The 14,819-nt window shown below is 36.9% G+C and overlaps 1 protein-coding gene across 5 annotated transcripts in view; it reads right to left on the reverse strand.

The window, feature by feature from the left end:
* Positions 1–4,144: 4,144 nt before the first annotated feature.
* The window catches only part of bmpr1b.L (bone morphogenetic protein receptor type 1B L homeolog), a 257,272-nt gene continuing 246,597 nt past the window's right edge, over positions 4,145–14,819 (reverse strand). For all 5 annotated transcript variants that reach the window (XM_041590759.1, XM_018252111.2, XM_018252118.2 and 2 more), the window contains 4 exons: positions 11,915–12,212; positions 7,561–7,736; positions 6,519–6,649; positions 4,145–5,581 (listed from right to left, as the gene is read on the reverse strand). In XM_041590759.1, coding sequence (XP_041446693.1) covers positions 5,456–5,581; positions 6,519–6,649; positions 7,561–7,736; positions 11,915–12,212 — 731 coding nt within the window. In that variant the 3' untranslated portion in view covers positions 4,145–5,455. The remainder of the gene's footprint in view (positions 5,582–6,518; positions 6,650–7,560; positions 7,737–11,914; positions 12,213–14,819) is intronic.

A 14,819-nucleotide genomic window follows, 5' to 3' on the forward strand; every position in this document is an offset into this window, starting at 1 on the left:
ATAGAATGTTGTACCAAATCAAAGTAGATAACATCCACTATTCTCTTGTAGGGACAGGGGCACTGCTGCCATGCAAGTTGCTTCATGGGAAAAAAACACTCCAAGTGGTGAACTTCTGATGTTTAAATTGAAATTTTAGTTCTTGGAGCTCAGAGAGTGTTATTTCACTCTATGCACTAGAGATGCAGCTCCCCCTTGACCCACTCTGATGCCAAAAAATTAAGCATACAGGGGGTGGAATCCACTAGGGCATCTCAGGGTGGCACTTACCAGTGAAATGCAACTTTCAAGGGGAATAGCAAAACTCCCATTATGGACGTATACAGACACTAGTATTGTAAGTACTGTTTATCCTGATCCTATTATTGACCTTTGGCCTGTCTAACCCACTTGTACCCTGCCTGCCCTCACTGCATCAGCCTGCATCCTGACTCACCCACATATGTAATAACCATTTGCCCACGTGCAGCAACCAATAAGATGTTTGCTTTTAAACAGGTGACCAGAAAATGTTACCCATTGTTTGGGTTACAGCATAACCTGCCTTGGACTTGCTACCTTGCTATTTGCATGCATACGCACCCCCTGAGTGCCAGTGCCTACCTTCTGTCTTGCCTTGCCTCTAACTAAAATAGAAAATAAATGTAACTTACAAAAGTGCTCAGAGAAACACTGTAAATAAGTTTACATCAATGAATTTTGAATCCCCTTTAAAGTGGACCTGTCACCCAGGCACAAAAATCTGTATAGTAAAAGTAATTTTCAAATTAAATGCGAAAATCCAATTTCTATTTTTTATTAAAGCATTTATAGCTCATTTAAAAATCTCAGCTGTCAATCAAATATTGTATGCCCATTTTCTATGCCTTAGTCATAGAGGCGGGGCAGACAATTGCTTTTACTTTCCATTCAGCACTTCCTAGATGTCACTGCTCTCCCCATATTCCCCCGTTCTCTTCACCATTTAATTGTGTAGCCAGGGCATTGGAATGGACATCGGGTCCCCCATTCTGGTGCACAAACAAGATTCTCAGATAATAGAAGGCTTGCCTTAATAACAGTGTCCACAAAATGGCTCCTGTCTGCTTGCTATAATTATGAATTCCTAGACTGAAGGAAACAAAATTCAAATAATTTATTTAGTGTAATTAAAGTTCATTTTGCTTGACTAATATGATAAAATAGGATTTTTAATAATTTTTTTGGGTGACAGGTCCCCTTTAAGACCATTGATATTACCCCATAAGCTGCACAATGATAATCGCTACACATGCACTAAAAATATTTTGTGCAGCCAGCAAAAATAAATTCCTAAAATAAGGCACAGTTCTAGATACACCGAAGAGCTTCTGTTTAAAAAAAAATCCCCATGAGCCTTGATTTAGCCAGTATTTAAACCGTATTGCAATGTCATCAAATACACCAGTGTCACATTTTAATGTTTCACAAAAAAAGGCTATTCTTTCCCATACCAAGAGATTTGTGAGAATGAATTTCAAGATGTAAATATAGGTGGTTATATTTAGGGATAAGAAATCGTTCTAAATTAATAAACTGCAAGTCTGTCATGCCCTGGAGAAAAAATTGTAAATTAGAAATCTTAGCAAATTTTCCAGCTCTATAGTCTTAGTCAGCAATTAAAACTTAGCAAAAATGGAATTGAAAAGAAAGTTGCTTATACTGTTAGATTCATACAAATTGCTTAGCTTCTTGCAGACTTTAAATGACCCAGGGCCCTCCCTACCAAAAGCTATGGAATCATAGGCATGACTGAAAAATCATTTTAAAGGGATACTGTCATGGGAAAACATGGGTTTGTTTTAAAAACACATCAGTTAATAGTGCTGCTCCAGCAGAATTCTGCACTGAAATCCATTTCTCAAAAGAGCAAACAGTTTTTTTACATTTAATTTTGAAATCTGACATGGGGCTAAACATATTTTTAGTTTCCCAGGTGCCTCCAGTCATGTGACTTGTACTCTAATAAACTTCAGTCACTCTTTACAGCTGCACTGCAAGTTGGAATGATATCACCCCCTCCCTCCCACAGGTGCCTATCAGCAGAACAATGGGAAGGTAATGAGATAACAGCTGCCTGGTAGATCTAAGTACTCAATAGTATACAGCCATGTCCCACTGCAACACATTCAGTTACATTGAGTAGGAGAAACAATAGTCTGCCTGAAAGCAGTTCCATCCTAAAGTGCTGGCTCTTTCTGAAAGTACATGACCAGGCAAAATGACCTGAGATGCACCTACACACCAATATTACAACTTGTTGAATGATATTTTACATTGTAGAGTGAATTATTTGCAGTATATGCAGAGTAATTTAGAAATAAAAATGACACCATAACAATCATGCATTACGAAATCCCTTTAAAATTGCCATTGCTGCAAAACTCACCTGGGTTTAAGGTGAGTTTAGGTATTTACTAAAACTCAAAGCATATCTCAGTTTTTCATTAACACAGTCTACCTAACTCCCATCCACAAATTGAACTCCTTTATCAATAATTCTTCTCGAAAATGTTGTGACTCGAATTGACGTTACGAAAACTCCACATCTGCCACTGAGTTCTACATGAACTCTCTACAGGTTTGAGATGGAGTATTTTTGAACTCTGATTTTTAGCAGCTTTGGGGTATAACAAATCTCTAAAAATTCAAGTTTTTTTTACCCACCAAAAATTTAGTTTTCCCCTTATAAACCTCGACCAGATAAATTTGAGGTTTCATAAATGGGTCCCTAAGACTTGTGATTGAGCAGTATGGTACAATTTTTGGATTTTACTCCACTTTAAACGCTGCCATAGAATGTCTGGAAAACGCACGGTGGCATGGTGTTTTAATACTGTACTTTCCCTAGGTCAGTGCATTTTTTCTTACTAGGATAACCAGCCTGGGAAAAAACAGTGTCGGACTGGCCCACAGGGATACCAGGAAAACTCCCGGTGGGCCTAGGTGTCAGTAGACCCTCCTGCTTCAAAACATTTGGCATATTTCATGGCCATTACCTATTTATATGAGAACAAAGAGACTAAATAGATTGAATAATAGATTATAACATGTAAAGAAAAGAGACTAGCAGAATAGATGTTGTGTGAGGAGAGGAATTATAATAGTACTGAGAGTGGGCCCCTGATCTAAGGTCTTTTGGTCGGCCCCTGGTCTAAGATTTTGGGGTGAGCCCTTGGTGTCCCAGTCCGACACTGGGAAAAAATGTAGAACTGAATTCACTGGTGGGGCAACATATATAATTTACCCAACATATTGGCAACCCCCAGTGAATTTGCCTTTTCTTTTCCTTTATCCTCTTACATAAAGTCCATGGCAGTGATACTCAAGTACCTGACTGGTAGTGCCATAGATTCAAAAGATTCAGACAGTGTGTTGCCTTTAACTTGCCTTTGGGATGGTTAAATGCAGCTGTTTAAGCCTATGAAGCAGTGCCATAACTAAAAGTTACCTGACTGCTCAGCAAATGAAATCACCAAATGGCACCAGAGAAGCACAAGTGATTTTTATCATATTAGAAAATGCAATAAGCACAACAAACTTCATTTGTATAGCACAGTCATCATATTCAAGGCGTTTATGAAGCAAGGAGAAACATATGTATGGGATCTCTAGTCCCATACATAATAATTGCAAGCAACCAGTAATTTAGCGTTAGCTGTGATTTGTGTGCAATCCAGTGCAGGCATTTTGGAAGTTCATGTTTTACTGCTACTGATGCATGTGTGAACTGGCATTACAATGCTACAGAACTGGCTTTAGCCATGAGCCATTTCAGGGTGAAAGAGTAGTTCAGTTGTAACTACAAAACACAAAAGGAGCCTCCTCCAATAAAAGCTATCTCTGAATGCAAGCACTCACATGTAGCAAAACAAACAACTTCATCTTTGCAGAGAGAGAGAGAGAGTGTGTTCAAGTTACATATTCCTTAATTTAATCAATAACCTTTTATGGAGTACTGTATCAAATTGTAAACCTTTTGTACGGCAGTGCATATTATCACATAACTATATCACATTCTCTGCAACTCCAAGGTCTAGGCTTCTGCTCAATTCCTTGTAGAAGGCAATTAGATTTTGGCAGTATCTATTGTGGATAAAGTAATGCTGACACAAACACACAGTAATGTATTTTGAAACACACATTTATCATTTAACAGAAAACTATCCCCTCCAAAATGTTTTCTACCACAGATGCCAAACTAACAGGCCTTTGGTTACCTGGCTTGGAACAAGAAGCCTTTTTGAATAAAGGTACCACATTAGCAATTCACTAATCTTTCGGTACAATGCCAGACATCAAGAATGAAGGAATATTAAGTTAAGTGGTCTCATACACAAATACAAACATTCAGTGCACAACTTGTGGTACATCTATATACTGGTTGGAGTGATGTGTTTATCCCGTGGATAGAAGTAAGTTTTTAAATGGGCAGGTTTGATCCATTCAGGCCCTTGTCTGATCAATGGGAAACTGTACAATATAAGATGACCCCTTAAAAAACTTTCGCAGCTGCGCTTCCGTGCAGGCGCGCAGTGCAACAGCGTTCACGCAGGTGCGCGCATAGGGAAGCTGGGAGGGGCCCCCAGGATGACTGCCTAGAGGAGCCTTCATGTTGCAGTACTGGTGTGCCCCCATTACTCCAGTCTCTGCCACTGAGCAGAAAGATTTTGAAGCTACAACAGGAATATTTTGCTGATTCGCACCAAACAGCTTTAAGCAGCTATTGGTTGGAAATGACTAGTTGCACTCTATGCTATACTATACATTTCCTGAGCATTACCCCATACTTTGGCACCTGTTTTGATATGCTGAATAGCAGTCCCTGCTTCATATAAATCACAAAAGACAACTGCTTGTCATATTTATGTTCAACTTAAAGTCTTATTAAAAAAATATATTGTCAGAAACATATTACAATGACACAGATCTAGGCTAGCAGAAAGTGAGTTCAAGGCTGGACAGACATTTCATCTTATTATTTAAACAATTACACGTAGGTTTTCAAAGATGAAAAGCAACTGGTTATTTTGATCTCTTTTCCGGTACCCTTACCTTTGCTCAACTATTTCATAACAATATATAGCATTATTACATTTAAATTGGACTTTTTTTATTACAACAAGAATGAAGAAAAACGGTCTTTTTCAAACGATAAAAACTTCACGGCTTTCACAGAAAGCAGCACATGCTAAATCTTGTATCTAGTCATTGAAACTATGTTCCACATGTACACCAGCTTGAGTAATAGAGCCTTTGGAATTTTATCCAAAAAGTCCCGATGATTCAATCGTCTAGACATTTATACTCTCAGTTCATGGTATTCAAGGTAAACACAGATGTTCAATGTAGAAAAGTTCCATTTCGCCTCAGGATTTTCAGTCACAAATATAAAGTCCAGTTCCGACAGCTTACATAAAAATAGTTATTTGCTAAATCAAAGCTTGATATCTTGAGACTCTGACATTTTGGCTAAGGTCTTCTTTACTCGTAGAGCTGTGAGGCGAGAGGCTGGATTGTGAGCCCAACACTCTGTCATGAGCTTTCCCATCTGTCTCAGACACTGCGGCAGGAGAGAAAATGTTAGAATTAGTTATTTTAATAGTAGGAAAAATGACTTTTAAACATTTGATTGCATAATAAATGACAATAATTTTTTCCAGGTTTAAAGGGGCAGTGTGGAACATGCTTTTTGTCTGTTTAATCACAAAGAAAGTTTAGACTTTTTTAGCTAGCAGGGAAACTGAAGCTGCTCCATGTTTGGTCCTTGAATCGGACTTGGGTGCGCAGGCCTGCTTCCCCTCTGGGGCCCCCACCCCTTCCCCCTTATACTTTAATGTGAGTGGGGGAGGGCAGTGGGGAGCAATGGCAGAGTGTAGGAGCAGGGTTCAGGTCTGGGTCTGTGTTTTTTCCCCAGAGTCCTGCCGGCCCAGTCTGACCGTGGGCATTGCTGGTGTATAAATACCACCCCTGTATAATGGATTCCTGATTATCTGTGATCTGATAACCTAATGATTTATCTTGCAAGCCCAAAACATGGAGCTCTTTTTGCACAGAACTTAGAAACTTAATAGTGAAGTGAGACTTAGGTGAAATGACCCCATCTTGTTCTCAAGTTTACTCTGAAAAGCAACACACTGCCTTTAATACACTAATGTCAATGCCACCCTGACAACTCTACTTTCCACTTTGTATTTAGTACAGTTTTATTGGAACCAGGGCCATTATCCAATCCTATCCAATATTTAACATCCAGTCCATAGATTCAACACTTTTTATGCAGCTTACATACTTTATATTGAACGCATATTGCCAATGTTATTTCTCTTATTTTTACTGTAATATTAGCCAAAAGACCCTACTTCACACCTTGGCCCTGGCCAGCAATCAGATATTTTATATAATATAAAATAATGACTTGTGCATTTAAACCTTTCATTACAGAGACAATCTTTACATACAAAAGTCTAATTAAAGCCACAATTCTTTGCATTCCGTACCTCATCGCTGCTCCATCTGTTCGGAAATGTGGGCCGTAATCTCCTGATACAGACAATTTCTCTCATGTCTTCATAAGATGGGTCGCTAGGTACCACATCATGGTAGGGCAGCTGGTATTCCTCTAGTATACCTGAGAGAAAAACAGACACGTTACATACTGTGTGATTACAGAACAGGTCTATTATGGCAAGGAAATCAGAATTTGTCTGCAATCTAATTTTTTAATTAAATTTTTTATAGTATCTGAATAAATGTCATGCATAACCTTATTTATAATACACAAGTGCTCAAATATATAGTAAATTATATTTCTAAATTTGTCAGATAGTGATGTCATAACATGACAGATATAAGAATGTATTTCACTAATGCTTTACTCTTCCTTCAGACAAACATCCCTGCTGTAGACACCTGACAGAACCTCAATTTCATGGACAGATTATCCAAAAATTACCATGTAGAAAGTGATATGTATAATGATTTTCCCTCCATCACAAGTTAACTGTAAAATAGAAGGTTCACTTATAGCCATGTTCAATGATAAATAATATAGGAGCTGGAACCACAAAATCTTATGTATTATAAGGGATAATGCACTGCCTGACATATCAGAATGATTCCCATTCATGTGAAAAGGTCTGTCTATGGCAGTAGGTATGCTTGCTGGTGTAGATTGCTTGAGATCACTTTCTTGCAGTTTCTACATTGTCCCCCAGCTACTAACAGTAGTTTCATCCATCAGTAGCTCATTCCCCTTAGGAATGAATAGGAAATACCTGCACCGCACACAGGCAACTCATCATTTCTCTCTCACTTGTCTTCACGTTTAAACAGGTTTTTACTAGGAATTGGTTTTACATTTTTTGTTGGAATGTTATACTTTAGTACATTGGACTGATTTGAAAAGTTCATACAACTGTTGTCCAGCTTAGTCTGTTGAATGTTCTCTTTAGACAAAGTTTGGTAGCCATAGAATGGTCACTTCTGATACACATTTAAAGGCAAAATCTATTCAAGGCAGGAGAAATATAAATCAGTTACCTCCCGATATGCATCGTCTGGCTACTTCCCAAAGGATAAGACCAAAGCTATACATATCTGCCATGATATAGGACTGGAAGTGATTTCTGTTTAAGCTCTCGTCAAGCACCTCTGGAGGCATATAGCGCTTTGTGCCAACTCTGGTGTTTGGTGGTATGTCCACTTCATTCGTGTCACTACAGAGCAAAATAAAAGAATGACATTGTGTTAAAGGAAACTACAGCATATTTATAATGAGTGTTTTAGCTTCCATTTAATAAATAGTTCATTAGGCAGAATCGCTGAGACAGGATATATAATGGAATAAAATCTTAACACAAACCTGGACCATTTAAATACTCAAAAAGTATATGGCTCAGGTATATTTGAATGCAATGTAACCCATTACTCAAAGCATTTGTTTAATTAACATGAACACAATGAAAGAATAAAACACAGCACAAAAAGGATGAGGATTGTTTTAGACTGGAGTAAAAAATTAAATCTGGCATCTGGAGCACAAGGGAGGTGGAGAGATTTCTATCTCAACTTAAGGTATAGGAGTCTGTTTCAAATGCTGTACCTGTTTTTTTACACCTTTTTTCTGTAGACTGTGTGTTTTTAGTGTTTAGCCAACATTACATGTTGGGCACGTGTGGATCGGTAGGTGGTTCGGCAGGTGGATAGTAAATCTGATTATAGAAAGTCTTGTGGTTCTAATGATGTAGTGTTGGTAAGGTTTAACTATTGGGAGTTATTTACTAAAACTCAAATGAATCTCATTTTTTTCTAAAAACAAAGCCGACCAAACTCCCTTCTGCACAATTTTCAATAATTTTTCTTGAAAAAATTGGAGCAACAAAACATTGCGTCAAAATCGAGTGCCAATTTGTAGTGTACGATTAACGCTCCGAAAACTGAACATTATCGAATTTTCGCTGCGAAAACTCAACTTTTTCGGATTATCAGACAAAAAACCTGACTTTATCGGATGACAATGTCAAGAAACAACTTCAGGGACATCTGCCATTGACTTCTACATGACCTCGACAGGTTTGAGATAGAGTATTTTTGGATTCGACTTTTTAGCAACTTTGGGGAAAATTAATTTGAGTTTCCCCTTAAAAACCTCAACCAGATAAATGAAGTTTAATAAATGGGCCCCTTGTGGGAACTGTTACTTAAAAAAAATAGCACATTTACTTCTTATCATTTGAGTGGGCGTTAACAGTAGTGGGTGAATATGGGCAACACAGTGGTTCAATGGAAATCAATGCTGTCTTGCAGTACTGGAGTTATAGATTTAATTCCAGCCAGGGCAATTCACTAGGGAAGAGACTAACGGTAGCATTTCCAGCTTTCTATCCAACATGCAGCAATGTGAATTCTTGAATGCTTACCCACTTTTTGAAGCAAGATAATTCATAGCGTTAAGTCCATGTGTTCTATTGATTTTCAAGGGTATGCACTCATTAAAAAACATGCGTGTTTAGCTGCAGTGGTCAGTGTTTAGCTAATATAAGTCATCTATCTACATCAACATGAAATAGACTTTGCTTTAAGTGCTTCCTCTTTGCACCAGAAATCAATGCTGACATCAGGCAAAAATATACAATGGCCTAACCAGACAAATAACTGCCCTACACTTTAACTACAACTGCCCATAAATAACTGTGTATTGCTTCTTTCTCTGAATAGAATATCCTTTGCAAGTAGCGTCTACGTCTACAATTAATATAACCCAGCATTACACATAATATTATATTCTCGGCCAAAATAACTGTGCGCTTTATGGGTCTTAAGAAAAAAAGATGCATTGCTGGACCTGTTGATGTCTTTAAGTGGACCAGCATTTTATTTGATATATTGTGTAAGGCACTTACCTGCATAGATTTTTTTCTGAGCTTGGTTTGGCAAAAAGTCTTTCTAAATTTATAGGTACTATTCTGCTGCTCCATTAAAAGGTATCAATTATACATTCAAAGGGGATATTTATTTAAAATGGGGGCTGTGCATTTAAGCAAAACCAAAATCAATCACTGCGCCAAGGCCATACACATATTTAGCCTGGCAAGGGTAACCTTGTGCATAACAATAGCTCTTCAGCATGAACCCAGGACTCTGTTGAAAGGCTTCCTTTCCCCAGGCTAGATTTAAGTATTCAAATGCACAACCGCAATTAGACACTGAACTCAGTGGGGATGCTGTTAAGTTTCTGACATTTCATTAGCATTTGACTAAACTCAAATGACAGCTATGACAATGAAATCTTACGGAACAGAGAAACAGAATTTTTTCTGAATTGTACACTACACTTTGATCTTAAACAAAGAAAGGGGTTTTCATCTACTTCAGGCTACTCTTATTGTGATACTTGAAATACAATGCAATGCTTACTACAACTTACTCAATTTTTTTTGATAGGGTTTTTGTTGCACCTTTAAATCCAGAACTTTATATAAAAATAATATTTTGCATATTTTACGTATTGTAATGCTTTCTCAACACTAGTGTTTCATTTACACAAAATTTCTTTTTAAAAAAATAATATATTCATATTAATATATTGAACTCCAAATCCACAAAACGTGAAAAATTCGAGTTTCTTTAACTATAAAATCCAATCTCAAATTTTTCGAAATTTATTATACCCCGATGATGGAAAAAGTCAGAATCCGAAAATACTCCATCTCAGACCTGGCGAGGAAGTCAATGGAAGAGGTCCCTATCATATCTGGAAGTTTCTGTGGTTTATGCTGGAATTAGACCGAAAATCCAACTATTTTTGGCTTTTCAAGCAAAAAACGGAAAAATTGTACGATTTGGATTTTCGCTCGATTTTATTGAGTTTTTACCCGATCTGATTAAACCGTGTTTTTTAATAATAAATAAGGTCCAATCGTGGATTCTAGTTTGGTCGGACTTTTTTTTATTTAAATATTTAGAAAAACTTTGGATTTTGATAAATAAGGGCCTATGTGTTCATTATGCTCTTAAAGTAATTTATCCTGTTTTTGCAGCATATTGGAGATTCAATACTGCGGCAAGTGTCAAGGGCACCTGTTGTTAAGCTGCATCCGCGATTGCCCTTCCTCAAGGTGACAAACAGGAGGAGGCCCTGACGTCTCCATCATGCACATTATAAAATACTTCTTGCATTTGCCACTCCCTCAGCAGGTGGACACTCAGAGTTATAGAAGGGTCAGAAGGGGGGTAGATGGACAGAAGAGGTACATGCCCAGCATCCCCTGGTGCAAATTTTTCTGGAAATATACCATAAACCAGCCAACTGGGTTTTTGGAGTAATTGGGGGTAAAAACTTTATCTGGAAAAATCCATGTCTTCATCATTCTAGATTAAAGATTCCATACCTGCAAAGTGCAAAAGCTATAGCAGTTGTACATTTTAGATGCAGGTGTGAAATCGTCAAAGTAAGAATACGTGCACTTTAAATTGCTTACAACTACACAGCAATCCTTGCACACCCTCCTGATTTGGTCCCTGATGTCACAACTGCCCATCTGTATTATTACTACTCACAGTTGCCCCATCACCGCCAAATCCCAGCTGATATTATCTCTCCAATAAGGTTTACACTAAAATGCCAATTTAAACACGGAGTGGCAACGGGTCAGATTCAGCTCATAATGCAAAGCACAATACCCTGATTTTGCAGGAACGGAATGGATATAGTAGCTATACTGTAGCCTCCAACTGGAGCTGACAAACCTTACCACCTCAACCCCCAATTACCCCCCTCACCTGGAAAAGTTTTTAACAACTGCAAGTGTCTCACTAAATGTGCAATATATCTATTTAATTTATCTGATGCATTTTAATTAATTTATTTTAATGTACATTTTCAGGTGGCCAAAATGCAACCTGCTCCCAGCAAAGTCATATGTAGACCTTTTGCCACTGGTTGTGCCATACTATGAATGTCAGTAGTGAATAGGCCCTCATTTCTTTTCATTTTAGTAAATATAATTTACCACTGTTGCCTTTGATTTTTAGAAAATAAAAAGTTGTTTTCTTTGATGTGCATACATAGGTGTCAATCTTCATTAACTTTAAAGAGTTTATAATTGAACATCTGAAGTTCTACATTTTTATCTTTTTGTAATTCAGCATCTTAGAGTTCTGAGTAATTAATTCTCTTCCAAATATTCCCTAGTGTGCACTAAGAATGCTATATCTTCTTCAGTGGAAACGTGTGCTTATAATGAATTGTACTAGAACATTCCTTGACCCTTTGTAAAGAGATAAAAAGAGGGGGATGGTTGAAATGTGACAGTTATAAGACGGACTAAAGTTACGCTTCAGTGAACGACCAAATAACATATTCGTAGTAACCTAATTAGCTCTGATTACTAACCTAATGAATTTTACTGCCAGTCCCAGGTCTGCGATACAGCATGTTCCATTTTTCTTCACCAGTATATTTTTACTTTTAAGATCCCGATGGGCAATAGCTGGTTTTCCTTTTGTTCCAAATATTTCAGTGTGCAGGTGGCAGAGGCCACTAACTGTCGAATAGGCTAGTTTCAGCATGGCCTTTGTATCCAGGGTGGTAGACTTCAGGTAATCATAGAGAGAGCCGTTTTCATGATAGTCTGTGATCAAATAGAGTTGAGTCCATGACCCTGTCCCTTTAATATCAGCTGCAATAAAGCCTGCAAAATAACGCCAATATATGTTACGAATGAGGATCATATACAGAACATCTTTAAAAAATACACAGGACTCCTCTGAATCATATAAAATTAAAGTATATTTCCTATAAAACATTATATTGCTGGAATATTATTTTGAAACTTTTTTTTGCACTCGTTACAAAAAAATCAAAGTGCCTGGGTGCAGTTATAAAATGTAGAATAATCTAACAGCAATGTCCGCACTCTAAGGTCTTATGGAAAAAAAAAAAAAAATATATATATATATATATATATATTTAGGTGTATATTTTTATATATATATATATATATATATATATATATATATATATAAAATATATATATATATATATATATATATATAAAAATATACACCTAAATATCTATATCTATATACCACTATATACCTCTCTATATATGTGTATATATATATATATATATATATATATATATATATATATATATATATATATATATATATATATATATATATATATGTATGTACTGTTGCCTGGAAGCCGGCACTTCACGTCTAAAGTTCAAAGTTGCCTGGGTGCAAAAGGCCAAAAATCAAATAGAAGAAGCTCGCACTCACAGGACTTATCAAGTCAAAAAATGTGTTTATTTGGATCAAAAATCGACTAACGTTTCGGCAAGCCGAAACGTTAGTCGATTTTTGATCCAAATAAACACCTTTTTTGACTTGATAAGTCCTGTGAGTGCGAGCTTCTTCATTCTTCTATATATATAGGTAGGTATGGTACCTGTTATCCAGAATACTCGGGACCTGGGGTTTTCTGGATACTATAAGTCAACTATAAAATCAAGCAAACATTAAATAAACCCGATAGGCTGGTTTTGCTTGCAATGAGGTTTAATTATATCTTAGTTGGGATCAAGTATTTATATATATATATATATATATATATATATATATATATATATAAATACATACACACACATGCAAACATATAATGCTGTATATAGTGCAAAAAGGGGATAAAAAGGTAGAGGTCGCCATCTACTGTAAGTCTGGGGTAAAATGTTGTTTAAATATCCATGCCTTTATTAAATGAATAATATAAATGAGAATGGTGAAAAAAAGAGGTAATTGAAGTGCACGATGCAGTGAGGAAGAAGATATTCTAGTGTAGCTATTAAGTTAAAGTCCAGGGCCCCACAGGGCCATCCCTATCTGATACTAATGCAATAATTTCGCTTGTAGTATTCAAAATAAGATTGTGTTATCTGGCCCTAGCCTATGTGTTTAAACACTAGTATTGTTGCTGTGAGTTGTTCACCAATTCAAGGAGTATTGGGCACTTTTCAGTTAGTTGAAATGCTACAAATGAACAGCACTTCATGTGCCATAAGCAACTAAAGCTCAGTGCCAGTGAGCCACCAAGGCCCACAATCTAAATAGTGCCCTGGATCTTATGCTTTGCTCCATATGGTTAGAGGTGTAGAGCAAAATAGTGACCCTCTTCCACTGGAACATTTACCATCTTTTCTTTTCCAACAAACTGGTCACAGCCTTGTCCTGGATGTACCCTAGCCACACACTAATGATACACCCTTTGGATCTTTACCCACCCTTTTGGGACGTTCTCCACTTAGCAGGAATAGACAAGCAATAGACTAAGGCCCCCCCCACTAACGGCAGATGTTGGGGAGCATTTTTTGTTATTAAACCAGTCTTTAACGTCATTCCTCTACAGTCGTTCCTCTGCAGCTCTAAGGTTCAAAGAAGCTTATTAAACACTGAAAATATTTATACTGCTTTTTTATGTTGTTGATGCAAAATGTAACTCTTCTCTTGCTGACATGTGTGAAACACAAACTTGTCAGAATGAGTTATGCCTCTCAGAGGGAAGAATAATATTCCCCATTTTGTCCATATGTCATATCATATACTACATATGGTCATGGGAAGCACAAGGTTGCCAAGCTGCCCAAATGGCACTATGATTACAGAAAGCATGTGTTTCACAGCTATCATAGCACATTACATTGAGGATATGAAATGAATTACAAGGAAGATAGCAAAGCATATTCAAACGTGTGCATTAGGTTTGAAATACTAGTGCCCATTAGAGGTTTGTTATCAAAAATCATTTTCCTCAGTCTGATCTAACATCTTGAAGCCTTAGAGATAATTATAAATTGTAGCTAATGGGCATAAATGCTGCTGAATTTTCAAAATTCAAAATCTGATTAAAAAAAGGACATATATTTTCATTGAATAAAGGGAAACTGTGTGAATCTACAGTATATAAATGTGAAATCTGAAAAAAACACAGTTGGGTGGATTTGTTTGGTAGTTTGCCAGCTGAGACTATGCCATGCCGGGAAACCCCGTTCATGTGACTGGTATAAGGTACAAGGGACACTTCTAATTCACATTGGCAATGTTGGCAATCACAAAAAAACACTTCCAGAAATATGCAGCTATGTATTCCCAATTCTCTAGTCTAGAAGTTTATTTGCAACAATAAGCTATGCTTCCCATACATTACAGGAAAATAGAAGAATTTAAAAATATAATTCAACTGGAAATAAGTAAAGATGATTTTATACCATATATTTAGGCTGCATATATGATAGATG

The sequence above is a fragment of the Xenopus laevis genome, chromosome 1L (assembly GCF_017654675.1).
Source record: "Xenopus laevis strain J_2021 chromosome 1L, Xenopus_laevis_v10.1, whole genome shotgun sequence".
Classification (NCBI taxonomy): Eukaryota; Metazoa; Chordata; class Amphibia; order Anura; family Pipidae; genus Xenopus; species Xenopus laevis.